Source organism: Sebastes umbrosus, chromosome 7 (assembly GCF_015220745.1).
Source record: "Sebastes umbrosus isolate fSebUmb1 chromosome 7, fSebUmb1.pri, whole genome shotgun sequence".
Taxonomy (NCBI): domain Eukaryota; kingdom Metazoa; phylum Chordata; class Actinopteri; order Perciformes; family Sebastidae; genus Sebastes; species Sebastes umbrosus.
This window is the reverse complement of record NC_051275.1, coordinates 24,728,995-24,756,031: the sequence shown is the minus strand read 5'-3', so window position 1 is coordinate 24,756,031 and position 27,037 is coordinate 24,728,995. Positions and strand designations below refer to the sequence as shown.

Genomic DNA, 27,037 nt, shown 5'->3' with positions numbered 1-27,037 from the left:
GGCCTACTTTACTGACCTAAGATTAAATCAGAATCAGAAATATACTTTATTGATCCCGGGGGAGATTACAGTTGCTCTTATATAAAAGTATAAAGAAGTATAAGAAAAATAGAAATAAAGGAATATGTTACATGTAAATGATGTACAAAATGCTGTAACATATGTATAACACAATATTATGTAGAGAAATTAGGGCTGTCAAAATGAACGTGATAACGCTTTAATTTTGGACCATCCATGTCATACTAGCTTGTCGCAAAGGAGGCTAAATAACGCTCCAAACTTATGCTAAATTTTGACGAGGAAAAACTGTCATGGCCATTTTTAAAGGGGTCCCTTGACCTCTGACCTCCAGATATGTGAATGTAAATGGGTTCTACGGGTACCCACGAGTCTCCCCTTTACAGACATGCCCACTTTATGATAATCACATGCAGTTTGGGGCAAGTCATAGTCAAGTCAGCACACTGACACACTGACAGCTGTTGTTGCCTGTTGGGCTGCAGTTTGCCATGTTATGATTTGAGCATATTTCTATGCTAAATGCAGTACCTGTGAGGGTTTCTGGACAATATTTGTCATTGTTTTGTGTTGTTAATTGATTCCAAATAATACATATATACATACATTTGCATTAAGCAAGCATATTAGCCCACTCCCATGTTGATAAGAGGATTTGAATCGATTGACAGCCCTAATAAAAACCCCTTCATCCAAATACTCAATCAAGCATTTAACCATTAAAGTTAAGTTTGACTCTGTAAGGACGGGAGATAACAGTAGAATGAAACATTCAGTCTTGTACTTTTTCCTATTGTTCTAGAAAGTGAAATAACAGGAAATTAAAGTCACCCTCATTTCCCCCGCAGGATCCCTGTAAAAGTTCAATAAGAATATTTATTAAACTGTACAGTATAAATGATTATTTCGCATTTGAATTATTGAATTATTTATTACGGAATTATTGGGTAGTCGCTGCTGACAGTGGAGAAATTTAGCATTTAGTTTATTGACTCAGAGTGTGTATGTTTTACTTGTAGTGGAGTATTTGTATGTTGATTTACTACTTTTTAATGAGTTAATTTGCCATAGCCGCCCCCTTCCTCTGGAACTCACTCCCCAAACACATCCGAGACTGCACCAACCTGTCCACATTCAAATCACAAATCAAAACTCACCTTTGTAGAACGTGTAATTAATATTGTGTGTTTTATATCTTTTTTTATTATGTCCTTGTGTTATGATCTTCTCGTCTATGTAAAGTGTCTTTGAGTTTTTTAGAAAAGCGCTATATAAATAAAATGTATTATTATTATTATTAAATGATCTAAAAATCCTTCTGGTGCTGGTCAGCCTTTAATGGTTGTATGATGTCATGACATTTCTTGTCTTCCAGACACACTGCGTCCAGTTTTTATTACTTCCGGGGCCCGGCATAAAAGGCCCCCCAAGTGTCCACCCTCCCACACCCCCATGCAGCTTCTTCCTTTCACCAGCAGACGCCTCCCTCCTCCTCCTGTCCCTCCTCCTCCTGTTCCTCCTCCTCCTGCTCGCTAGGCCCCGCCTGTCACCAGGTTACGAGGCGGAGCTTCGCTGCTCTGCGCCGGGAGGCAGTCAGATCTCTCCACAGCTGTGTGCTCCGCTCTTTGTCGGCTCCTCTCCTCTCCTCTCTTCTCCTGCGCGTTTTCTGTTCTATCCGGCTTCAAGGATACAAAGAGAAGAGAAGAAGCATGAAATAGAGACACATAAAGAGCAATGCAGAGCGGCGGAGTGGACACGAGAGGAAACCTAACCCGGACTACAGTCTAGTAGTCCAGACTAGGATATATCTTTCCAGACTCTTGGATAACGCAGCTCCGCCACCGATGTGCGCACTGGATTTTACCCACAGAAGAGTGTCGAGACCTGGGGGAGAGGGGCGGACTTTAACGCTCAGGTATGGTGGTTGTTTTTTGTCGTATGGTTGTGAATTTTTTTTCTATAACAAATTAGCTTTACTGCAGTATTTCCATTTACTCAGAGTGCACAACAAAAAAAAGGAAAAGCTGTGGTGGTGAAATAAAAGCTGCCTCGTTTATCTTTTGTCGCTGCTGCTGCTCCGCCGCAGTGCCTTGTATATATGTCTATGTATGTGCGTCTATGTGTCTGTGTGTCTACAGTAGCCTACGTGCAAACTTGCTCGGCCAGCGTTGTGTAAGCGGCACATCTAGACTCGTATCGGACTCCTGTGATCAAAATATATCGTCCCATGAGAGAGAGAGAGAGAGGTTTTTGTTACAGGGATGATTTTATCGCTCCTTGCTCAGAGAGACGCAGCTGTAATTGCAGTCATGACGTTAGTAGTATAGAGAGAGACCAAAGAAAGACACCAATAGCCTCCACTGTCCACGATTATATATGAGTCATTCTATAATTAAGGGTACATTTCATTCATGTCAACCAGAAAGTGAAGAAATCAGTTTTCTTTTTTTTGATAAATAATTTAGTTGTTATCATAATATACCCCCATAAATGTGCTAAATTCATAAATTGTAAAGCTTTAAAAGCTCTTTTAAATATTTTAATTAAAATCAATTCATTATTTTGTCAACTGTGTTACAGGCAAATGTTGTGTCATATAAAACATGAATAACACATTTGTTTGAAAGTTGTTGAGTCTATTCACTAGAGGGGTTTTAAGGTTGTCTGTGTTACTGATTTGAAAATGTGAATTTTTAAGCTTCATAATGGACATTTTGTGGGATGCTATCAGGAAGGATGAATATCTTTTTCAACATAAATCCACATTACACTGAATTTAGAGTTATTCACCATCCTTATGTAAGTCTTCCTCCATCTTTTTTGTTACAGTTTAGCCAACATTTAAAAGATTTATGACACAAAAACCACACGTAACACAGTTGACAGACAAAGTAACACAGTTGACAGGACGCATTAGGTGAACAAGTATAATGTAAATACATATCCTCATTTTTATTATCACATTAATCTGAAACTGGTGACTCAAGTTCCCTACAGAAAGGATTAGGTCATATCTTTCCACTTCAATTAACTGGTTGAACCCTTTTTCCAAAACATTCATATATATTATGGGTTTATTATAATGTCTAGGTGTCAGCTGATCGTTATTTTATACTTTATTTAACTGTGTTACAGCAGCAAAGGGGACAGTGCAAACAACACGAGGCATCAGTAAAAAAAAGACAATAATAAAGATATAATAAATAGTAAGTAAACAATAAAGATATAATAATAAGTAAAAAAAAGCTAAATATGAAATACAAATATAGGTACACCACAACATAAAAACTAAATAAATACATATCATAATATTATACAAAACACATTAAAATCAAGTGTTTGAAGCCAACGTTAAAGTGAGAACATTCAGAAACACAGACAGCTCCTGATTGACTCTACTTCTAGGTCTTTCATTAATGTTATTGATGTTAGTGCGTAATTATTTATCCTGAGGGGTCATTAGACCAGTGTGTAGCTTTTGTCAGAGGAGGAGGGGGGTTAAATAGGTTTCGTTTCAGCACACACTGATAGGGGTTTCCTTCCCAGGAAAGGAAAGAGTTTTTTTATTTTTACAGCTCAGTCCAAAGCAGCAACCTATTAATCATCGCTTTTATGCGCCACGATGACTTCACCTTGGAAACTCAGATTATAGGATTATAGGTGCTATCTTTGATGACTACCTCCTTTCTTTCTCTTTCCTCCAGGACTGTCCGGGTTTAAAGGAGAGTGAGAGGAGGGGGGGATCATGAGACATGAGAAATATATGAATCAAACAGATCTAATATATAACCACAGTGTAAATGAAACATGCTGAGGAGTCTGATCTTTTAAGTGTGTTAAATATAAATGCAAGAATGGTTTAAATAAAAGTTAAATAAGAATATATATTGAACTGTACAGTATAAATTAGTATTTCACAGTTTCTTTCTCTTTCCTTCAGGACTGTCGGGGTTTAAAGGAGACAGAGAGAGAGAAGGGGGGGATCATGGATAAAACTTTGCACATTCTCCAGAAATCCGCAGACGTGTGTGTGCCGACTGGGATCTCCCTGGATGTGAGTTTAAATATGGACGAAGGTGGGGATTTCACGGAACAGCAGATAGTGGGTCTCCCGGACAAAATACCTCTGGTGAAACCCTATTTCAAAAAGAAGCAGAGGAAATTGGACGCCAAATGCCTCCACCGCGCCCTGGAGGACCCCATACTGACTACTTTGCTGAGCACGGATGCGCTGGTGTCAGGGGATGGGGTGTTTGTTCCCCGGAACCAGCCGGGTCGGACTCCGGGCACTTTGTGCGCAGCGGCCGTGGTGAAGCAGAACTGTATGGGCCAGGTGGTAGCTGCTGGCGTCACCACAGCTGTGGCTGGAGTACCAGGGTTGATGACCCGGGACGGTGATGTGGAAATAGCCGATACTACTGCGGAGCTGGAGGAGACCGAGCGGCGAGGGGAGCGACCCAAGATCACGGATCCTACCCCCGACAGCCGCTGCTTTCAGCCGGAACCTGGCCTCAGGGCGGCCGGGAGCACAGTGACAATAGCACCCCCAGGCAGGGATATACCTCCCACAGCTGCACCCCAGGCTCCCCACCAGGAGGGCAGCATCAAAAGCAATGACCTCTTAACCTCTGGGGCTAAAAACCTTCCAGTCAAAGACTGCTCCAACCTCCAGGACCCCCATGCCCTCCTCCTCCTGCAGCCTGACAAAGGAGTGCTATTTCAGGATAAAAGCGAAGAGGCCTCCCTGGACCTGGTTTTTGAGCTGCTCACACAGCTCCAGTATCACACGCGCCAGTCGGACTCGGTGGACATCTGTGTGGATTTCCTCCAAGGACAGTGTGTGTACGGCAATGACTGTGCCCACCACCACACTGTGCTGCCCTACCACTGGCAGATCCGCAGGAGCAGTAATCAGACGTGGCAGAGCATAGCAGACGACTCCCAGGAACAGCTGGAGAGGCTGTACTGCAACCCGGACAATGAGCAAGTCAGGCTCAAGTTTCAGTAAGTATCCCTCTATAGTGCAACCTGCAGGCTGTGTTATTCTATGTATTGTGTGTCCTGTGTGCCCTCTGGTTAGATGTTACTGTGGTGGGGGGGGGGGGGGGGGGGGCAGTAACAGAGCTTTGGATCTGTACCAGCAGGTCAATTTACTTTCAATTCAATCAATTCAAAAGAGGAACTGAAAACATGGTTCATGCACATGTGGAAGAGCATCAGTTTATTCTGGACAACAATACTTAAATGTTATTTGTAATAATTTCCTATATAGACCTTTAATAACAGAACAGTTTTCACTAACAATCCTCTCACTGGATCAGTTGGAAAGTACAGTACATTGCATCCACGCCAGTATATAGTAGTGTCGTAAGCAACTGCTGAAAAGGCCACTGTATGGTAAATTGATTAGGTACATTGTCGCCGTGTCACAAGTACCTATGAATTAACAAATATTTGACACTTGTGTGACACGGCAACAATGGTGCAGTAAGCTGATAGGCTGCTTGTGAATGATAAGCACTTCTGGTTCGCCGTGTCGGGAACAGTAGACCTCGGCCCTGAGCTTCCTCTTTGGTTTCGCCACCGCTGACAAACTGAAAACTCTCCAGCTGTTCTGTGCATGTGTGGCTCATGGACGGCAGCCAAGTGAATGTGCCTGTATGTTGTTATTTTCACAGTTATTAACGCCGTAACTGTGGTTTATTAATGTGGAAGTGTGTCCTTTTTATTTCCCGTGTGTGTGTGTGTGTGTGTGTGTGTGTGTGTGTGTGTGTGTGTGTTTTGGCCTTCACGTGTCTTCTAGTTAATGTGTGACCGACCTGCATCTTTATTTGAACTATCATATCAGCTATCGTGCCCTTGTGTAGTCACGGCACTCCATCTCCCAGCCCTGATATTGGTTATCTATTTCCTGTATTTCTCCCCCGCGATTGGCCGGAGCTCCGTCCTAAAACTATAGCAGAAAGCTGTGAACTTCGATGACCCTCAGTTGCCTTGTGCGGTCACTGACACAGACGCACTTGGCAGCTTCTCTACTTCCCTCGGTCATAGACATGCACACCACTGTGTACACACACACACACACACACACACACACACACACTCACACTGCTTGGCACGCAGACGCTCACACGAATCGGCTGCACAGAGAAGCTCAGTGGCTTGCAGTGCTCACACGCACGCCTTTTAGCAGACAGAGATAAACCTCTCTTTCACTCTCTCACACACACCCACATAGATACACACACATGCGAGCACTTGGCAAGCCCCAGTGGGGTGACATAAAGGAGCATGCACCGCTTCCTGTGAAGCTGTACTGTATGCAGTCACACACCAGCACTCACGCACAATGAGTACGTCTGCTTGGAAGCTGTTCACCTTATTCTAAACACAGGTTTATTCTGTTTATAATCCAGTTTATTATATCTATCTTATCCCATGATGTCATGTTACTGTGTTCATGACGCAAACTGTTCTTTCTCTGGCGTCAGACATATGTTCCTCTGTACCATTCAGGGCGGCAACTATTATTTTATTAATCTGCCAATTATTTTCTTAATAAATTGTTTAGTGTTAGCGTTTTTCACAATCACAGTTTTGTAAAGCCCAATGTTACGTCTTCTAAAGTCTGGTTTTGTGCAACTAAATGTCCAAAACCCAAGATATTCAGTAGGGCTGGGTATCAATATCTATAAAGTATCGATTGAAATAACACAGTACCAAGTAGTATTGAAACTTCTCCTGTCAAACAATACCTGCATTACATTTTTTTTGTACCCATATTGAGAAAAGATGACTATTTGTATTGTTTTGCTCACAGCCAATCACCTCAAGCGTTCTTCGATTTAATGCGATGCATGATTGGCCCACTACCGCAGCGGCTACAACCCATACAGTCTGTGGTGTGGTGAAGTTGAGCGCATTGTATTTGACAGAGTTGGCAGTTCAGCGTGGCGAGACGCAACCAAAGACAAAATATTGCCAGTTCTTTTTCTGGTATCAGGCATATTTTCCTATGTACTGTTCAGGGTTGCCAAATATTTTCTTGAGCAAATGTTTGGTCTGTAGCATTTTTCACAATCACAGTTACATAAAGCCCAATGTGACATCTTCTAACGTCTGGCTTTGTCCGACTAACAGTCCAAAACCCAAGATATTCAGTAGGGCTGGGTATCGATACCTTTTAAAATAACGACCGAAATAACCCAGTACCAAGTAGTATCGAAACTTCACCAGTCAAACGATACCTGCTTTCAAACCTCTTTGTACCCAGAGAAAAAAACTATTTGTATGGTTTTGCTCGCAGCCAATCACCGCAAGCGTTCTTCAATATAATGCAACTTGGGATTAGCCCACTACCGCAGCAGCTACAACCCATACAGTCTGTGGTGTGGTGAAGTCGAGCGTGGCGTGTTTTGACGGAGTTGGCAGTTCATCGTGGCGAGATGCCACCAAAACATTCAAAAGTATGGCTATACTACATGCCTGTGGTGTGTGATGAAAATAAATGGGGTGGTGGCATTTTATGCAACCAAATGCTTCCAATCACATGATGGGTATCGAATAAAGTACGCTATTGGTATCGGTATCACTTTAAAGGTGATAACATTGATAACATTGTTAGAAGTGGGAACCAAAGTGGGAACCAAACGTCAGGTATCTTCCACAGAGATAAACAAAACATTCATTTTGGACCCGCCAAATTTTCTTTTAAACGATTAATTCACAATCATAACAACTTTTTTATGAAAAGCCATACTTTTATTTGGCAGCTTTCTAAAAGCTCTGTGGCTGTATTATATTAGAAAAATGTTATCAATAAGACCTTTACGGGTACTGGTATCATTGTTTTTTAAACAATACCTAATCTTAATATTCAGTTTGCTATCACATAAATCAAAGAAAAGCAGCAAATCCTCAACAATTGAGGACCTGAAACTAGAAGATGTTGAGAAATTACTTTGGCTTATCAAAATGAGTCGACTCACAGTTTCAGCCTGTTGTTTTAGTAACATTTACAGTTGCAGAAAGCGGACACGGTGAAGCGGTTGAACTGTCACACATCAGGAAAATCGGCAAACACACAGATAATTCGCTGTTTGATTAAGGTGTAGACGCGTTTTTAAGGCAAATTATAAACGACCACATTTTAACTCGGTTCAAGTGTGATCTCATAATGTAATCAGGAAATTTGAATGCTTTCTCCGTCACATTATTGTCTGAATCGGGTTAAAAGTGCAGTCTGTGTAAACACAGCCAATGACACAGCGTTATGCCATTATACCCTCAAACTATCAACCGCGTCCACATCATCAGCTCTTTCATGATTAACTGAGCCCTTTGAGCCGCCATGTGTGTTTGTCTTTGTTTATGTCTGTGTGGACACCACACACACACACACACACGCAGAGAGGCTTTGCGTGTGTGTTCAAAGATTTGTATGTGTCTGTGTGTGTGTTTGACTTGTTGACTCATGTTTTCAACTGAAACTCTATGCAAAGTGCATATTGCTCCACAAACAGGATATGCACCTTGTGGTGTCAACCTACATTCTTCAGAGGCCCTTTGAGTGCGTTCCGCTCTCATACAGTCAGACAGGACCATCTGGCTCTCTCGACTGAAACTCCACTAGAAACGCCAGAACAAATTCACATATGGTCATTGTCATCATAATGATAGTAATGATTATTTTCCTTTTATATTGAGCAGAAGATATTCTTTTGTAATGAGCACTAAACATTTTGCACACGACAATTTTCTTTTGATTTTCTTTGTGATACTTTATGAGTCTGACTCCGATAATTTGTTTTTCATGTTTCTTGACACACTTTGTTTCAAGCTAGATAATCACACTCGCTTCACTTAATTATACCATTCCAGGCAGTGTCAACACATTTTAAATTTAACCCGTAAGGTCTTTAAACTGTCAAATACATTCTCATCATGGCTATTCTTTGTCATAACCCTCCCTGTTGCTGCTTCTGGAGTGCATTTTGAAATTTTTTTCCTCCAGCACCCAAGGCATAAAACTCTCAAGAATGTGTTTTTGAAGTTTTTCTAACCCTGACCCCTAAAAACAGGTTTGACTGTTTAAGAACGGCAGAGTGAAAACACAAAGCAAAACATTTCACATAACTAGGGCTGTCCCAAATACCATTTTTTTATGGGCTTCGAAGCTTCGGTGTGAAATATTCGAAGCTTCGCAGCAGGCTGACATGTTCTTTTGTCTCTTTCTCCGTCTTGGGACAGCGTCGCTGCCACACTACTGTACAAAGACACACCTCTACACACAACAAACAGTGATATCCGTCTGAGAATAACTAATAATAAGTCATGTTAAATATGAATATTGAATAATGTGGATTTATTCCTTATTTAATGTGCTATTTTGGGGTTTATACATTATTATTACATACTTATATATAAATAAACAAAAAAAAACGAAGCAGTCGAATACTGATTTGGAGATCGGTTACTATGGCAACGGTCAAAGCATTCGGGTCAGCCTTAGACATAACGTAAAACATTTTCATTCCTAATAACACGTGTTTGTAGTTTTTTTTAGTATTCATTCACAGTAAGTAAACACTGGATAATTCCTGGTTTTAAAAAAGTAACGTAAAGTTGTTTTTAAAGAGTTGTCTTCTGCTAATCCAGTGTTTATTTACACCACAGGTTGGGACTTAAAATAGGCGGTTGAGCTGCCTCAGGTGGATGTGAACGTTATTAAATTGTTTGTTTGAATAATATGTTGACGCCAGGTAAACTCAGTATTGGTTTGGGCCTCCTAAGAGCTGTACGGGTGACGAGGGACAAACAGGAAAGGCAGTAAAACTGCGTGGCGTTCACACTGTTCTGGTTATTCAGCGCTCCGTTCAGTCATTTACTCAGAGCTTTGTGTTGCGCTGGGTGTGTGTGAGAACTCTTTTGATACGGTTCTTTAGAGACGCAGTCCAGCCTGTCTTTTCATGCACGCAACTACACACACACACAGGGGCTGAAGGCATCACCGTGGTTACCACAGCCAAATGATAACATCGTTAGCGATCTAAAGAGCAGCAGATGACTTAACAAGCTCTACTGTCGGTATGGCAACACAGGCCTGTTTTGCCATCTGCCATGTGTGTGTGAGGAAGAAGAGAGGGAGTGGACAGAAAACGTATGAGCATTTTTGTGTGTCTGCATCTGATTATGTCCCGTGCTGGTGTATTGTAGCGTATGTGAGTGTGCGTTGAGCTGTTCCCATGTGTGTATGATCCATAGCGCAGGTTAATCCCATCCATATGATAAGCAGGAATGGAAGTCTGGCTAATCCGCCTTAGTCATGAACTCAGCAGTAAGGAGGAATGTCACAGTCATCGCTTCTAAAAGTTATACTGTGATAATCTTCGGCTGTACACTTGCTTGTTAACAGATTTGAGCTGTAGTGTGTGTGTGTGTGTGTGAGGGAAAATATGAAATCTCCCGTGTTATTCCTCCTCGACCTATTTGAAGAGTGTTACGTGGTGTTTGTTATTTACAGGAAAACAGAAATTCAGGTTCAAATCCTCCTATAATGACACCAATTTCCTGTAATATCTTTGAACTTGAAAAACATCTCTGATCTGCGTAACCATGACGAAGCACACACTTATATGTGTGTGTGAGCGTCTCTTTTATAAGCCTCGCCTGTCATTAATTGACATAAAGAGTCACCGAGCACCGAGGGCAGAGCGACCTGACACCACGGCGTGTGCGTGTGTGTGTGTGTGTGTGTGTTTATATCGTGGGGGATTCCATGTTACCTCCTTGTGTCACACGAATCAAAGAAAATCAGGGATGGTTGTGTTATATTATAATGGTTTATTTGCGTTTGGTGATTGTGGCGTGTGTGAAAAGAGGCGTCGTCAACTTAATCAGACTGAATGTGTGTGTGCGTGATAACGTGTCAGACAGTCCATGTCATGAATCAGTGGGGCGAGGTCTGGGTTGCCCTGCCTCTTATTACTCAGAGTCTGCCTTCAACCCTCCATCTTTTTATTTGCCTCTTCCTCCTTACTGGATCTTTCCTCCTGTACATTTCCTGCTCTCGCCCCTCTTTTGCTCCCTCTCTCTCTGTCTTTGTGCCTCTCTTTCATTCCTCAATTGTCCCCTGAGGGCCTGAAGAGGTGTAGGAGATGTGGAAATGTGTGTGCCTCGCTTCTGCACTCAAGCGTCTCTTTTTCAGGTGTTATTTTTAATGTCAAACTCAGTTATCTCCACTATCTTACTGCTGGTTCTTTCACGTTTTGTACCCTGGGAAGAGTTTTGAAATTTCAAAGAGAGGGTTAAAGGACTGAGAGAGAGAGAGAGGACACCCTGAACTATGAGCTTAATGGTGTGCTGTAGAGGATGGCACTCTTAACGGGAACAATCCACGACATGCAGAAGACGACGGTGTACATGTTTTCCTGTTCTCTTTATGTGATTGACTCGCAGCCTTGAGAGCAAAAAAACAAAATCAAATGAAGCACATTTGAATAGATAACTGGAGAGTGAATAGCTCTGACATGAGGAAATAACATCACGGTTGTGTGTGTGAGAAAGAAGCCTTCGTCAGCAGATTTGGTTGACTGACTGACTTATCAAGGCGTGACTGGATGAAGTTTGCGCGTGTGTACATGAATCTGTCGAAAGAATGTGTGTGAGTGAGCTCTCATGTTATTTTTTTTTTCCTAGCCTGTGACGTTCACAATGGCATGACTGATGCTGGTATGCGGGTCCGTGAGAAAGTTCGAAGGTGTGTGTGTGTGTGTGTGTGCAAAAGGCAGTGTGGAGGATTAACAGCCATTTTGACAGTGCAGTGAGTTTTCTTAACCTTTATTTATCCAGGGAAAGGTTTTGCTGAACACGCTTTCTCATTTTCTCCAGCAACACCCTGCTCTCACATTCAGTACTGAATGATCCACACACACCTGGGAGCTGCCCCGCTACAAGAACAGAGCAGGTTTGGTGCTTTTTCAGCGCCACGTGCTTCGCTCAAGGGGCCTTCTTCTTTCACCTTCAGCACACAAACACCCCTCCCTAGTCAGCAGTTGGGTTTTTGATTCGAAAGTCTTTTTCCTGTTAAACTAAAATACGCTGCATTTTCTGTAGGGCTGCACAATTAATCGAAGATTAATCGTGATCACGATTTTGGCCTCCCGCAATTAAATTAACATGATCAACTGCAATATTGACGTTTAAAGTGTGCGCTCCGCTCATAGAAAACTCCAACCACCAGGGGAGGCGATCAAGATGTTTTGGCTTCACTTTTGGGGAGCTGTCATGCCGCTGCCCGTGAAAAACGTTCTTGAATGTTGCGGCTGCAGTCCAGAGTAGAAGAGTATAATGTACATTAATCTTTTTGTAAAACGAAAATGCACCGCATTCAGGTGAAGGAGAACCTTATTTTAAGTCTATCACAAAAATGAGAGGCAAAGCTTTGAAGGAATAGCTCGACATTTTTGGAAATGCGCTCTTCCACTTTCTTGCCGGGCGTCAGATGAGAAGAACGATACCGCTTTCATTTCTGTACGCTAAATATGAAGCTACAGCCAGCAGCATGTCAGCTTAGCTTAGAATAGAGACTGGAAACAGGTGAAAACAGCTATCCTGGCTCTGTCCAACGGTAACTCAAAAATCCCCGAAAGGAACTCAAAAGCTTCAGTCTTATTTTGATGCAAGTATTTCTTATTTAGCAGAAATGTAGCACAACGTGAAAGCAGCGCTCTACTGGTTTTGGTTCAGTTTTTTTTTTGCTTCTCGAAGATGCACTGTGAATAAGGAAGTCTTATTTTGATGCAAAGATTTACATTACCAGGAATGTAGTAAAACATGGAAGTGAAAGCCTTTTTATTTAAATGTGAATTTAAAAGTGCAAGAAAAATATTTTGTCCCTAAAATCAATGAATAATCGTGATAGATAACCGTGATCTCAATAGTGATTAAAAAATAATCGTATTTACCACAATTGTGCAGCCCTAATTTTCTGTTGACTTGTACCTTTTTGCACAAACTTGGAAGCAGTTCGACATTTTGGTCTTGAAAGCGTCGACCTTGCCAGAGCGAGCGTGTGTTGCGTCTCTTTCCAACTTTTGATTGGCCTCCGCTTTGAAAGCACCCGAATCTCAGTGCACTTAATTTAACCGGTGGAATTTTATTTTTAGAACAGCACAAACTAGTCTGGGAGGGAGCGAGGGAGGGAGGGGAAAGGACTCTGTGAAAGGCTTTGAAAATCATTGACTGACCTCTCTGGAGACCTGTCTTTGTCTGTGTGTGTGTGTGTGTGTGTGTGAGAGAGGTAATCAGTGAGGTGTGGACTGTCTGCTTGTAAATGCCACAATTAAGTTCACTTAACTTCCTCATATTAAAACCTGAAAATGTGTGTGTGTGCATCATAAGCCACTCTCAAGTTCACACACACACACATATCTACAGCTTGTCATCATAACATACCGCTGCAGGCAGAAACTGTTCTGTACTCAGAGACAGTAAAACAGAGAGAGAAGGCCATGCAGGTGCATCTTTCTTTTTCAGACACAAAGTACAGAGAAGAGATAAAAAGAAGGAGTGAAACAGGGAACAGAGCAGAGAGATGACGGCACAAATTGAGAAAAAATTAAGAGAACAAAGTGAGCAGTAGAGAACAGGGCGACTAGAGGTGAAGTAAAGGATGTACTGTTTTCACAGTTAATTTGTTTCGGCTATATTTTCAGTTTCTTGCCTTCTTGTAGCGCCTATTTCCATCATCCTTTCTCTTCTCTTTCTCGGTCCTAGCTCTTCCTTTTTGATATTCAAATTCTTTTAGCATGAAACCGAAACATGCTTTTTAGTTGCTTGAATGCAGTTCAGAAAGAAACCGTGGACATCTGCGTCGTGCATCTGCCTTGTCTTTCTGGTAATCTGGTGGTCTGATCATCAGTGACTCACTCTTGAGTTACTGTTTTGTTTCTGCACGTGCTCGGTTACTGACTGCCTATTTCACTTCCTCTTATAGAGATGCAGTCGCAGTGTGACTTAGCAGAAACACACCTTAAATAGGGTGTACATGATTTGTATCAGTTTGCATTATATTGTTTTTGGAAAATGACTCAGCACCTCTCATCCTGACCGAAACTGATGTGTGTGTGTGTGCCTGTAACCCCAGTGACCAGTAATTGCACTTGCAGGAGATGAAACTGAATACTTACAAACCGTGTACCCATTATAATATAAGGTTTCACTTCTCCAGGCTGATGAACTAATAACCCAGCAGGTCCACACACTTAGATAAGAAACATCTAAAGACTGTAATTCATGTGCTTTATTTAGAACAAACCTGAGGCACACACACATTACCAGATCACAACCCCTGCTTCACACACATTTCCAGGCAGACACACACACCCACCGATGTCTAACCTTTGACATGACATCCAATTAGTTTCCCGGCAAAAATCAATGAGCCCATTAACACTGTCAGGCTATGTGTGCATGTTTTTTTGCAAAATTTGCATGTGTCTCTGTAGTGTGAATGTGTGTGTTTGTATGTGTGTGTGTGTCTGCCTCTCTGTCTGGCTGCCGTCCATGGCATAGCGTGCCAGTCCGTGATGCCCACATTTATGTGAGTGGTATGTCTGACCCAGAAAGGATTTGCCAGAGGCCCTATGGAGGACTAATGCAGATAGACTGATGCACACACACTCACACACACATATATAATGGGGGTTTGTCCCACCCGTGCTTGTCGAGACAGAGAGGGGTTAAGGGAGGTTGCACATGATAAGATTATGCGTTTCCAACATTTATTTACTTAGCTGATGCTGACACTTTAGCATGTTACGAAATCATCGTTCCGTAGCTGAACCTGACTGATGACTTCTCGAGAAGACAAATGAGAGGCAAAGCTTTGAAGTAGGGCTGCCAAAGTTAACGCGATAATAACGTGTTAACGACAATTTGTTTTAACAGCACTTATTTCTTTAACGCATTAAAGCAAGGTGTGATTTTTAGGTTGTAACAGGCTCAGTTTTAAAGCTACAGTGCTAGTTTGTCACAAAAGAGTCTAAATAACGCTCCAAACTTACTGTCATGGCCATTTTCAAAGGGGTCCCTTGACCTCTAACCTCAGGAGATGTGAATGAAAATGGGTTCTATGGGTACCCACGAGTCTCCCCTTCACAGACATGCCCACTTTATGATAAACACATGCAGTTTTGGGCAACTCATAGTCAAGTCAGCGCACTGACAGCTGTTGTTGCCTGTTGGGCTGCAGTTTGCCATGTTATGATTTGAACATGTTTTTTATGCTGAATGCAGTACCTGTGAAGGTTTTCGGACAATATTTGTCATAGTTTTGTGTTGTTAATTGATTTCCAGTAATGAATATATACATACATTTGCATAAAACAGGCATATTTGTCCACTCCCATGTTGATAAGAGTATTAAATACTTGACAAATCTCCATTTAACATTTGAACAGATAAAAGATGTGCCAGCAGCATGCTAGCTTAGCTTAGTTAACTATTCCTGTAAATATCACGCTACATTGTGAAATATCAGAAATAACATATTCCTTGGCAGTTTTGCTTTCTTCATTACATTCTTGTCTGTTTTCAAAGTAAACTAAGTTTAATGAATGTGAATCATTACAGTGACATTCGTGTTTTCAGTGTGAGTAAGTATAAAGTTTTGATCATTTACATCTTGTTTCTTTCTACTCCCTGCATGTTTACATGTGACATTGTAGTTGATGCTGTCATCCTGTGTGACTCATTCTGGTTTAGCAATTAGAGGTTTGGTCGTCTTGCTCCAGGGCACTCGGGTTGAATTAAGGTTTCATGGAATTATAAACTGTGACCATTTAACAACAAGGTCACCGTGCCGCAGCCACATGTTAGCCGACCGTGCCAATGTACATTTATGTTTTTTCCCCCGCTGACTGCAGATGTTAGTTATTTTTTTAACAATGATTTTATCTTTGTGTTTCAGGGGTCGTGTGTTTTCCCTCGACTTCAGTGCGATGCGAGTGTGTGACCTGGAATTCGACCGCGTCCGACGACTGACCTCTCCCGCCAGCCCTCTACCCGCGCTCACGACCAACCCGAACCCCATCCCCAGCTGTCACACAGTGTGGAAGTACTACTGCAGAGACAACTTTGGCTGGAGGGAATACTCCGAGGTGAGCCACTCAGTGCAATTATGTGTGTGTGTTTGTTTGCGTGTACGCTCTATGAACACGAGGCCAGATGCATTAACTCTGCCCACACCAATCGATTGTCTAGCCACTGTGATGGGATCGATTTTTAGACACACATACACACACACATATACACACACCTTAACACCCCTTGTGACACAGCTGTCCCCAGCCAATGTATTTCACCAAATCAGTAAAGATTGACTGTTTTCTATCTGTGCGGAAGTTTGAGTTTGTGTCTCATGATGATGTCGTTATCAGCTCAGCTCTTTGTTATCTGAACATTGCGCCACACTTCACCGACATTTCCCCCTCCAGATTCCCTTCCTCCTTCTATAATTGAATAAAAAATGCAGAACAGTCAAACAACTGAGTCTAATCTCTGCCTTGTCCTCCACTTCCTTTTCTACTTTTCCCACAGCCGGTGGTGAAGCTCATAGAAGAGGCGAGTTCGAGGGGTCTTAAGGAGGTGCGATTCATTACGCTCCAGAACCAGTATATCCTCAACATCAGGGAGGGCTTCCAGCAGAACGCCGTCTTCGGGTTCAGGCGTCAGATCAAGAAGCGGCCCATGTTCATGTCCTCCGTGATGCTTACACCCCACCTACAGTAAGTGAAGACGTTAAACACTTCATTATCTCTTAAAATAAGAAGGTAAGGACATATAGAGGTCTAGACTGGATGTTACAAATCTAGAGTTGTGTTTTTAGCCATGCAAGCAGCGCAGCTCTAGGGATGACCGTGTTGGACGGCCCTCTATTGGTTGACTATTGGATGGATTGCAATGAGAGTTTTTGTAGAGACATTCATGGCCCCCATCAGGGTGATTTGTAATAAACTTTGGTGATCCTTTGACTTTTGATCAAAGTTTTAATTTGTTCAATACTAACGTAGACTCACAGTGTTCCAGACACTTAGCACAGTAAAAGTCCCATAAGATATCAATGCATGGAAAGATAAACCTGATTGGTTTATCTGTTTTTGGGGGTGGATCTTACACGTATACCAAAGTTTGATTGACATATTTTGAGCCAATCATTTGGGAGATATTTTGAGAAAAATAGTCAGTAAACACGGAGTCCGGATTACCATGAGGGCTCACGGTAATCCGGACGGTGCTCACATTCACGTTGGACAAAGCACCTCTGTAAATGTGTGTATCCCTTCAAAAGCGAAAGATATTTGCAAAAAAAATAACTCAGAAATAGTCTATGAGACACAAAAGCACTACAATAAAGAATTATACACATTTAAAGATAGATTGTGGCAGGTGATTTCAGAACAGCGTGGTACCAGTAGTGGTTGTGCTCTTGGCAGCTAACAATAGCTTCTTGCTCAATCATTCATTCATTAGTCCCATTTGGGACTAGCGCTATCCATTGCACGCACGTAATTAATTCAGTTTTGTCTCATATTGCAAATTTTCGCAACAAAGGGAATAATAAAACGCATCACGCTCAGTGTGCGAGGTGCGTAGCGTTTTTTATCGGATGACTGATTAAAAAAATGCATCAGAAAAATACTGACTTGGTGTGCAAAGACCTTTAGTCTTGTTTCTGCCAATCAAGCAGAATTTTCTTGGCGTTGTCAAAGAGGAAGCTATTTCTGAGTAGACTATTAACCTCTATGAAGGATAGCAAATCATTCTGATAAGCATCGGGGTTTAGCTGCTAATTAATGGAAAGGCAAAGTGTCAGGAACAGTCAGTCCTCAGTCGATCGTTCAGCACCCAGATCACAACCTCGTTAGAGAACATTTCGTGTTTTGGATATGAAGCCACTTAGAACAAAGTCCTCGATTTTACATAAAGTGCCTAGCAACACATGCACAGTGACACACACACATATAAAGGTGGCTCTTCAGTATGTGATACAGTGTCTCGCTGTGGCTTTCTGTGTTCTGTGAGCGTCCTGAGCACGCACAGGTTGGTACACAATGCTAATGTAACACTCAGGGCTGAATACTCAAAAAGCCTCTGAACACCACATTCACCTTTAATCCATTCCAGCACTGGTGCACATTAGTAGCCTGGAGCTGAACTTGGAGCACATATTAACGCTTGATTTTTGGCGAATCAAACGGACTTACCGGGACACAGGAGATGTCCTGTGCAGAGGGAAGCGAGCCTGAACCAGACAGGCGGAAAATTAGAGAGGCAAATGAGAGCATATGAGACACACAGAGAGGGAAGCAAGATAGAGAAAGAGTGAAAGTCATTTAAATCTTATTTGTCTCATAACTAGTGAGAAAATCTGCAAATGAGATGAGATCTGTTCATTTTGTTCATCGAGGAACCAAGCGGATTTTCATCTTTCAGCTGCCATTTCCTCTTTAGAGCAGTGAAGTGATCTTCCTCGCCGCCCGCCTCAGTGATATTCCTGAAACAAGTGATACCAGATTGGAAACAAGTGGAGTCATCTCACCCCATTTGCAGAATGTTTCACTTCCTTTGCCGAGCCGGCTGCCGTAGCGGTGTCGAGCTGCCAGCGTCCCGGACAGAGCGAACGCTAGTACGAGCTGTTCCTACGGGGCCTTGACAGTCGAAAAGGAGACAAAATGGAGAGCAGGAGATGGAGGAAATTAGATGGAGGGAGGAGGAATGGAGGGAGAAAGAGACAGCAAGTGAGATAGAGAGAGGAAGTGAGAGAGGTTTAAATGGTTTCCAGACTGGCTGCACAGCCGAGTGGAGCTGGTGAGTGAAGGAGTGTGAAATGTGGAGAGCTGGAATTTGTTTCTGGGACTTTTTCATCCGTTTGTTGAGTGTCGATTAATCACAAAATGTGATCACACTATGGGAACAAAAAGCAAGCAAAGTGTTAGCGGTAACACTTGTTTTTTTGGTTAGTTTTTCCCTCAAGTGAATGCAGTGTCCTCCCAAGTGAGGGGAACAAGTGTGTGTATCGGGAACAATCTGTGCAAGGCTTAGAGGTTGAGGTCATTAGCTTGATTGGCACTCTCCCTCCCTCCCTTTCCTTCTGTCATCTCTCCCTCCTGATGATGTTATTTTCAGCCATCTCTCCCTCCCCTCCTTATCTTTTCTCCTCTTCACTCCTTTTCTCTCCCCAACTCCATCACTCTCTCGTTATCTGTCCCTTTTCGTTTCACACTTGTTTTCGGCAGCGGGCTGTTCTGTGATCTCTTCAAAGCACACGGGGGGAATCGAGACATCGATTGCGAGGAGAGAGATCGAGACCGGACAGACGAGATAAGAGAGAAAAGAGATGAGAAAAAGTGTCGCGTTGACTCAGAGTCGCACTGATCACAGTCTCTTGACGACACACACACACATGCACACTCTCTTAAGGCTGATAGGGCTAACAGCATTTACACTTAGAGAGCAATAACTTGACAGCCAAACCACTGTTATTGACTGAAATGCCAGACACAATAGCTTTTTTGTCGCTTTTCATGACAGCTCCGCAATTGACTTTTTTCATTCTTCCCCCTCTCTTGTTCTCGTTCCTGTCGCTCCCTCTCACTCTGCCTCCCCGTCGTCTTGTTTGGTGTCTGGGTTTCATTTTCGCGCGGCCCTGCTGTTTCTGTTTGGTCGGTGACGGCTGACGGCTGCTGTGGAGCTGCTCCGCTCAACAGCGCGGTGATGTCATTGTTGACAGTTGGTGGATGATGAGTTTGGAAGCAAAGAGACGTGTCGGTTCATCGCAGCAGACAGCGTTTTCTTCTTACGTTGGGATGCAGCTTTGATTGGAAACACATGGGAATGAAGCTGTAGGAGGGAGGGGAGATAGGTGTTTTATGACTTGTGGTTGATTAGTTTATAGTAGGAGCTTTTTAATAACATTTCAGCGTGAAGCATGTCTTCATCAAAGTAAACTCTTCCGCTCTTTGTGTCGAAAATGTTGACGTATGTTGTTATAAAAGAGTGCTCCAGATCTCGTCATTCCTGAGCCTGTCTGTTGAGGCGCTGGTTTAATCATGTTGTACTCTATGGGAAGGCCTATAAAAAGGAGTGGGTTATAATGTACAAAGGTATTTCTTTTTGTTCATATTTATTTATAGACTGTATGTGGTCACCGTTTTTATTTATTATTTATTTATCTTTTGGGAAATTATCTTTTGAATAAATAAAATTAAAATAAATGCATTGTATGTAGTGCTTATTTCTATATATTCCTTAAAGGTTTCCTGGAAAGATCTATGTAATTTGGTACATATAGGGAGAATAAAAAATAAGTTTCTAAAACGGTTATCTGTTAGTTGTGTTGAGTTTATAAGAGGTTGTTGATTTCCAGTTGAATTTCCTCTGGAAATCCATTTATGATGATGAATATTAATTAATTAATGCTATATTATTCTACATGTATGTTAAATTGTATCCTTGTTAGTTGACTAATGTCACATTTTTGCACATGAGGTCAACCTGTTGACTGCAATGTGGCAAAACTCAAGCATCTAGTACTGAAGTACAAACTATTAAAGGGTTTGTAAACCCTATGAAGTAAATGGTAGTATTTTTTTCTAACCAAATATCTAACACCTTTTCTATCTCTGTCTTTGTCTCTAGGACTTTATGCGGCCTCTCTTCATCTCCCCTCGGCTGTTCCTCTTCCTCCTCCTCATCCTCCTCGTCCATGGATCTCTCCGTGTCACACCCCCTCTCGCCGACCACCACCAACCCACCCAGCCTCTTTCCGGAAACGTGGTTGCCCATGACGATGAGCCAGGACTTCCTGCAGGTGCCGGTCTCGCGTGAAGACCGCAGCTACCGGACGGTGTACAGCCTTTTCCACAAGACGGTGTCGGAGACCAAGTTCAGGATCCTCAAGATCCAGCGTGTGCAGAACCCCTTCCTCTGGGAGAAGTACAAGAGGTGAAGCATTTTACTTTTTACAGTACTTCCTCTTTGTTGGAGATATCATCTGTCAATCTGACCTCAGAATCATGAAACCAATAATAATTGTAACAGAGGAAACGTTTCTGTCACGGGCAGAAAGTTCACGGTTGTCAGGTTTCAGTGTCTCTTTCTCATGCATTTTTCTTTGCATGCTGTTGACTTAGACGCATTTGTGGTTGCCTTATTAAATGTAACTCTCTGCAGAACTGCTAAAGTTATCACCAGCTGCTATGTCATGAGAATGGTCTGACTTTAAGTGGTGGATTTAGTGTGTTTGAGAGAAATTTGTTTTCAAAGTCAAAAGATTTGTCCACACTTGGAGACCCAAGATCGTATTGAGGTTACAAGCACAGAATAAGTCTTTCATATTTGTATTTATAGGATATTATTAACCCAAAGTTGTGCTAAAGTTGTAACAAAATATCAGCACAGTGTGGTTTCTGTTGTGTAAAGTTTTCTGGTTCCTCTTTTGTCCTAGTTTCACATATTCTGCTGCTGTGGCACAAAATTGTTGTGCTTTTTATCCAGATCTCTGTTGTTGAGCTCAAAATACTTCTGACACAGCTGCACATTAACTTGCAGTCATAAACATGAATAAAAACATTAACAACAAACACAGGATGAATGAGAAACAATGTGGGAGAAAAAAAAAGAAAATAGGGCAAATGGGACCAGCTGTGTGTGACTTCGTGAGAACGAGTCGGCGGTGGTGTGTGAGCACGGTGGATGGAGAGATGTTTGGTGATGATGGTGTTCCTGTCGCAAACACAGCGGGCTAACCGCTGCGGTTAGAGCAGAGCTGGTTCTATCAGCTGTGACAGTTAAACTCTCCCACACTGACTGGTACCACACACTTTCACAATGACTGACTGTGTGTGTGTCACTGACTCTGAAAGTGATGCCCCTCCTCTCTGAATGTCAGTCGATTTCCTCTTCCCACACTCAGGTTATGACAGAGAAGTCATAACTGCTTGTTGCGTGTATGCGTGTGTGTATTAGCTGGTTGTTCTTATCAAAGGAAGTTGAGCAGCTTCATCCTACAATTAGATTGGAAATGAAAGTGTGTGTGCGTGCCTGGATGAGTGCAGTGTCTGTCTGTGTCAGGTCACAAGCTGCGTGGGTCATGGGAGGTCATGCCCGGGCCACAGACGCTCTGGCTCGAAGCGCTTTCACCTCCACATGCCTGATTGATCCGCTCACATCAAATGAGCTGCATGTGGGTGTGTGTATGTGTGCGTGCGTGTGTGTTGTTCAAGAAACGGATTAGACCTGATGTTCTTATCCTGTTCAGAGCAAACAAGGCTGTGATCACAACGTTTGAATAAAAATAGCAGGACTACACCCAGGTGTTTACTAATTCATCTCCTGGTGCATCAGAATTAGAATTCATTTATTATTGTATTATATTTTGTCTAATTAGGGGTGTAAGAAAATATCGGAAATATTGAGTATCGCAATGTTTTATTACACGGCTTTGTTAACTACTTGATTCTGATTGGTCAATCACGGCGTTCTACGGTCTGTTATTTCTTTATAGCAGACCGTTGCTATGTATAACAGACTGTTGCTATGGGCGGATTTCTGATTTCAGACTCTGGCGGACCATTTTTGTGTCAAATTATTGATTTTATTATTATTGATAAGTAGCCATGTAATAAGCGGGATAATGTACAGATAGCGGGTCATTATTGTGAAATTACCCCTTAAATTGAAATTAATTAATTAAAATTAGATTTAAAAAATGTAAATATCGCAATATATTGAATCGTAACCCCTGTACAGTACTCAGATACTTTACTTAAGTAAAAGTAGAAATACCACAATTTAAAAATAAAAGTAAAAGTGCAAAATTCAGAATGTCACTTAAGTAAAAGCACAGAAGTATTATCAGCAAAGTGTACTTAAATTATCCAAAGTACTTATTATGCAGAATGGCTCCTTTCAGTGTTATATTATTATAGAATATTATATTATTCAGTTTTTATCACTAACACATTCATGTAAGAGCATTTTAATGTTGTAGTTCCTCAACTTGGAGACAATTGTAGATACTTTGTATACTACTGGGTAGATTTAAGTATAGTACTGCATCATATCACACAAGCATATCATGTCTTTTTTATGTGAAACATAACTAGTGGAGTAAAAAGTACAATATTTCCCTCTGAGGTGTAGTGGAGGTGAAGCAGAAAATGGAAATACTCACACAAAGTACATATTCAAAATTGTACTTAAGTATAGTACTTGAGTAAGTTAGTTACATTCCACCACTGCCCCGGCATCATGACTCGTATCATATCGCCAGATTCTTGTCAATACACAGTTCTAATCAAAATCAACAATCTCACCTTCTCTCTCTCTCTCTCTGCTCCAACAGGAAGAAGGAGTACATGTCGCGGCGCATGTCAGAGATGGACCGGCTGCTGAGCGAGCGCCACCTCTTCCACGGCACCTCGGCCGACGTGGTGGAGGGAATCTGCAAGCACAACTTCGACCCCCGAGTCTGCGGCAAGCACGCCACCATGTTCGGCCAGGGCTCCTACTTCGCCCGCAAGGCCGTCTACTCCCACAACTTCTCCAAGCGCTCGCCCAAAGGAGTCCACTGCATGTTCCTCGCTAAAGTCCTCACTGGCAGGTGTGTGTTGATAGAGGGAAACATTTCTGTGTCTTTAATTAGGGATGGGATTTTTCAATCGTCACTTATATCGACTTATATCGTCACTCAATGTATTTTATGTGATATTGAGCCTCTAAATGTTTTAATATAAGTGGCAAAATATATTTAATTCTTCTTTATGTCAGTGGTATATCAGGATAGCTTTAGTTTGATGTATTAGCTAGAAGTGACATAAGTTTGGTGAATGCTAAATTGAAGCTTTATGTGTCCAGTTTTTATCGGGGTCACATGTATTAGTGTCTAGAAATGAGCCGTTTGGTGTGTTCCCTCCACATAAGCAACATCCCTTTTCCGATCTTATCACTATCTCGCTCTTAGTGCTTTCAAAATAAATTTACAGAATACATCGGCACTAATTTGGATCATGGAAATGTGGAAGTTCTTTTCCATAAACCATCATTCAGCCATGCTTTGTGTCATGCTACTCCCATTCCTTAAAGTGACAGTCAAATCCAGAGCCACACATGTAAAACAGCTGATTTGGCTGAACCATCATACATCACCAGCGTTGTTATGGTGCAGCAGACAGAGTGCGGTGCCCCCACCCCCTCCTCCTCCAACGACACCAAACCTGGGTTCAATGTGTTCCTCGGCACAGACGGAGACATTGCCTCCAGACCTGAGATATAGACCTATAAAGAAGTTATCTGTTCTGTGTGGTTAACTCTCCTGTCTGGAACTGTATCTGGCACACAGACTACTTCTACCCACCCACTCTGTCTGTAGCTGAAAATGTTCTTATTTTAATATGTTTTATTTATGACCCCAGAGAAAGTAGAACAAAGATTGATGGATTATTACGGGTCTTTACATGAATATTTAAGAGAGGAAAAACAAATGCACTGGCTCATTTCATATACTTACATTACATTAATTTCATGCACTTACGGCTTATATGCTTATATTATTTAAGGTGCCCTAAAATGCACAGAGGAGCAGCAGTCTTGTAATCATTAAATTTATAAGAGATGGTAAATTATTCTTCTGTAACTCCAGACTTGCAGAACGGAGTCAAAATCAGTTACATAATACAAATGCAAAGCTTTCCAGTTTACACGCTGTATAACTTTATTTAAGCAGTGGTTCCACAGCACGGTACGGCTCTTCTTCGGCTCAGCTCACTTTTGGTACCGGGTCCTTTTCTCTATGCCGTGTTTCCACTGCAGATTCTCAGTGGCGGTACCATCCACAACTTTTGCTAATGGAAACGTGAAAATAACCGTTCTGATGTGTTACGAACTGAACTGAACTAAACTGGACTGCTTGGTGGAAACGTGCCGATAGTTCCGACCACATAACTAACCTCGTCTCTCTCCTCTTTGTTATGTTCATATAGGTTTACTGTAGGAAATCCCTCCATGCGCCGACCTCCACCCATCAACCTCCGTGACCCCTCCAGTGACCTTTATGACTCCTGTGTGGACAACTGGGTGGACCCCCAGATCTACGTCATCTTCAACGACGACCAGAGCTACCCGTACTTTATCATCCACTACGAGGAGGTACCCGGCACGGTCGCCGTCTAAGCCCTGGATCAGACCTGCATTTGCAAATACTTACTCAGAGTTTGTTTTAGTCTGGTAAGGAGGTGCCAGATGGGTGGCGTTTGCCAACTTGAGATGAAAAGGAACAGTTGAGACCAATAACAAGCTCTATTGGAGTCACTTTGCCAGACTAAACTTTACCCATCTGCTGCTCTAAACTGGTTAAAACAGTCTGAGACATGTTTGCAAATACTAAATGATTCATGTCTGCAGTCAACTGGATCCACCCAGACTGGACTACAGTAAATAACTGGTCTGGACCGGATTAAACTGGACAAAACTGGACTAGCAAAGGACGACACCTGTTTTCATCCAGTGTTCAGAGGTGGATGGCAACTGACAACAGCTTGACTGGACTCACGTTGTTATCTAGTAGGAACAGGAGCCTAGTGACGATCACAACCGGATTGTATCTACCTTACTGATCTGGAGCAGATGCAGGAAAAACCAAACCTTTATCGTTTTGACTTAGTCGTATGACTGTACATGAACTCCACATCAGGACAAACGCTGAAGAAGACAGTTAGCGTCCTGCCAGTACTGTGAATGACCGTATTATTCTGAGGAAGCAGCAACCAACAACCAATCAGACGCTTCCATAGAGAAACCATGGCGACACTGACTCCCCCCCCAACTCCCGTCATTCTCTTACAAAAATCATTGTGAGTGTTTACCCAGCCTCCGGCCCTTACGTTTTGTTTTTCAAGTCTATGTGCTGCGTGTTTGAATCTTTTTAATTTAGTGCAAATGAATCTTGTGGCCTCTTCAAACAGACAACGGACGTGAGTTTCAGTGGGACTTTTACAAACATGGACATCCACAGAAAACCTCCCGGCAGATGATTTCACATGAAGCCAGTGCTGTGCCCGGTTGGCGTTTTTGCCTTTTGCGCCCACCGCTTCAGTTCCTCGCGGGGGATTGAAGAGCGTACAGTTTCCCGCTGAGACTCGGCAGCGCTGTAGCGTTTCGTCAACAAACACCCTCCCTCCCCTGAAACTCATCTCTCTTGGACCGCTCTGTCTCTCTCTCGCTCAGAGACAGTAGACATGTTTTATTGAGACAAACTGTACAGACGTTCTCTTTGTTTATATTTGAACTGTGTGCCTTTTGTTCATAAAAAAATTTATTTATGTTAGTTTAATGTAACATTGATTAAATAAAGAATCTAAAAGAAAGAAAAGACTAGTTGGTGAGCTTTATTCAAATCATGTCCAGTCAGATTTATTAGTAATGTAGCGGTAATGTTGTTTTTCTTAACCTTACATTAGACCAATTAGTACTCAAAATGAGCTTAATATAGACTTCATTAGTTGGAAACTTATTCAGAGAATGCATAAAAACAGCTATTGTTTCTGAAAAGAGTTAGTTAAAGCGAACAAGTGTATTTAACGAAATTTGGAATAATTGTGTTAAAGATATGCAGTGAAAGAAGTACTTCTGCTGAGTATAACTGTCATAATATGCTGTTGGCCGCTCGTCTAAATATAATCTACATGTTATTTCACCGTCAGCTGTTTCGAGGAGTTCATCTGATTATTTGTTCCTGTCTTGGTCCGGTGGTATTAAAGTCAGAGAAGAATTCGCCCATGCTCAGCCCTCCCTCTGTCTGCCACCTCCCCGAGCTCTCTCTCATCCCCCCCACATCCCCAGCAGTGCATTATTTGAGCGCCATGTCTAATGCGGTCCAGAGGGAGGCTGGCGGAGGTAGCTGTCTATCCCAGCCCAGAGACGGCACACATGGGGCACAGCAGAAGAACTCAACACC

General features: G+C 42.2%; 1 protein-coding gene across 1 annotated transcript; it reads left to right on the top strand.

Moving 5' to 3' along the window:
• The first annotated feature begins 1,493 nt into the window (after positions 1-1,493).
• LOC119491434 (TCDD-inducible poly(ADP-ribose) polymerase) lies at positions 1,494-26,452 on the top strand. The gene is made up of 7 exons (XM_037775484.1): positions 1,494-1,936; positions 3,962-5,025; positions 15,992-16,181; positions 16,621-16,808; positions 20,722-21,027; positions 23,429-23,686; positions 25,065-26,452. The coding sequence occupies exons 2-7, from the start codon at positions 4,007-4,009 to the stop codon at positions 25,252-25,254; spliced, it is 2,151 nt and encodes a 716-aa protein (XP_037631412.1). The 5' UTR covers positions 1,494-1,936; positions 3,962-4,006; the 3' UTR covers positions 25,255-26,452.
• Positions 26,453-27,037: the final 585 nt, after the last annotated feature.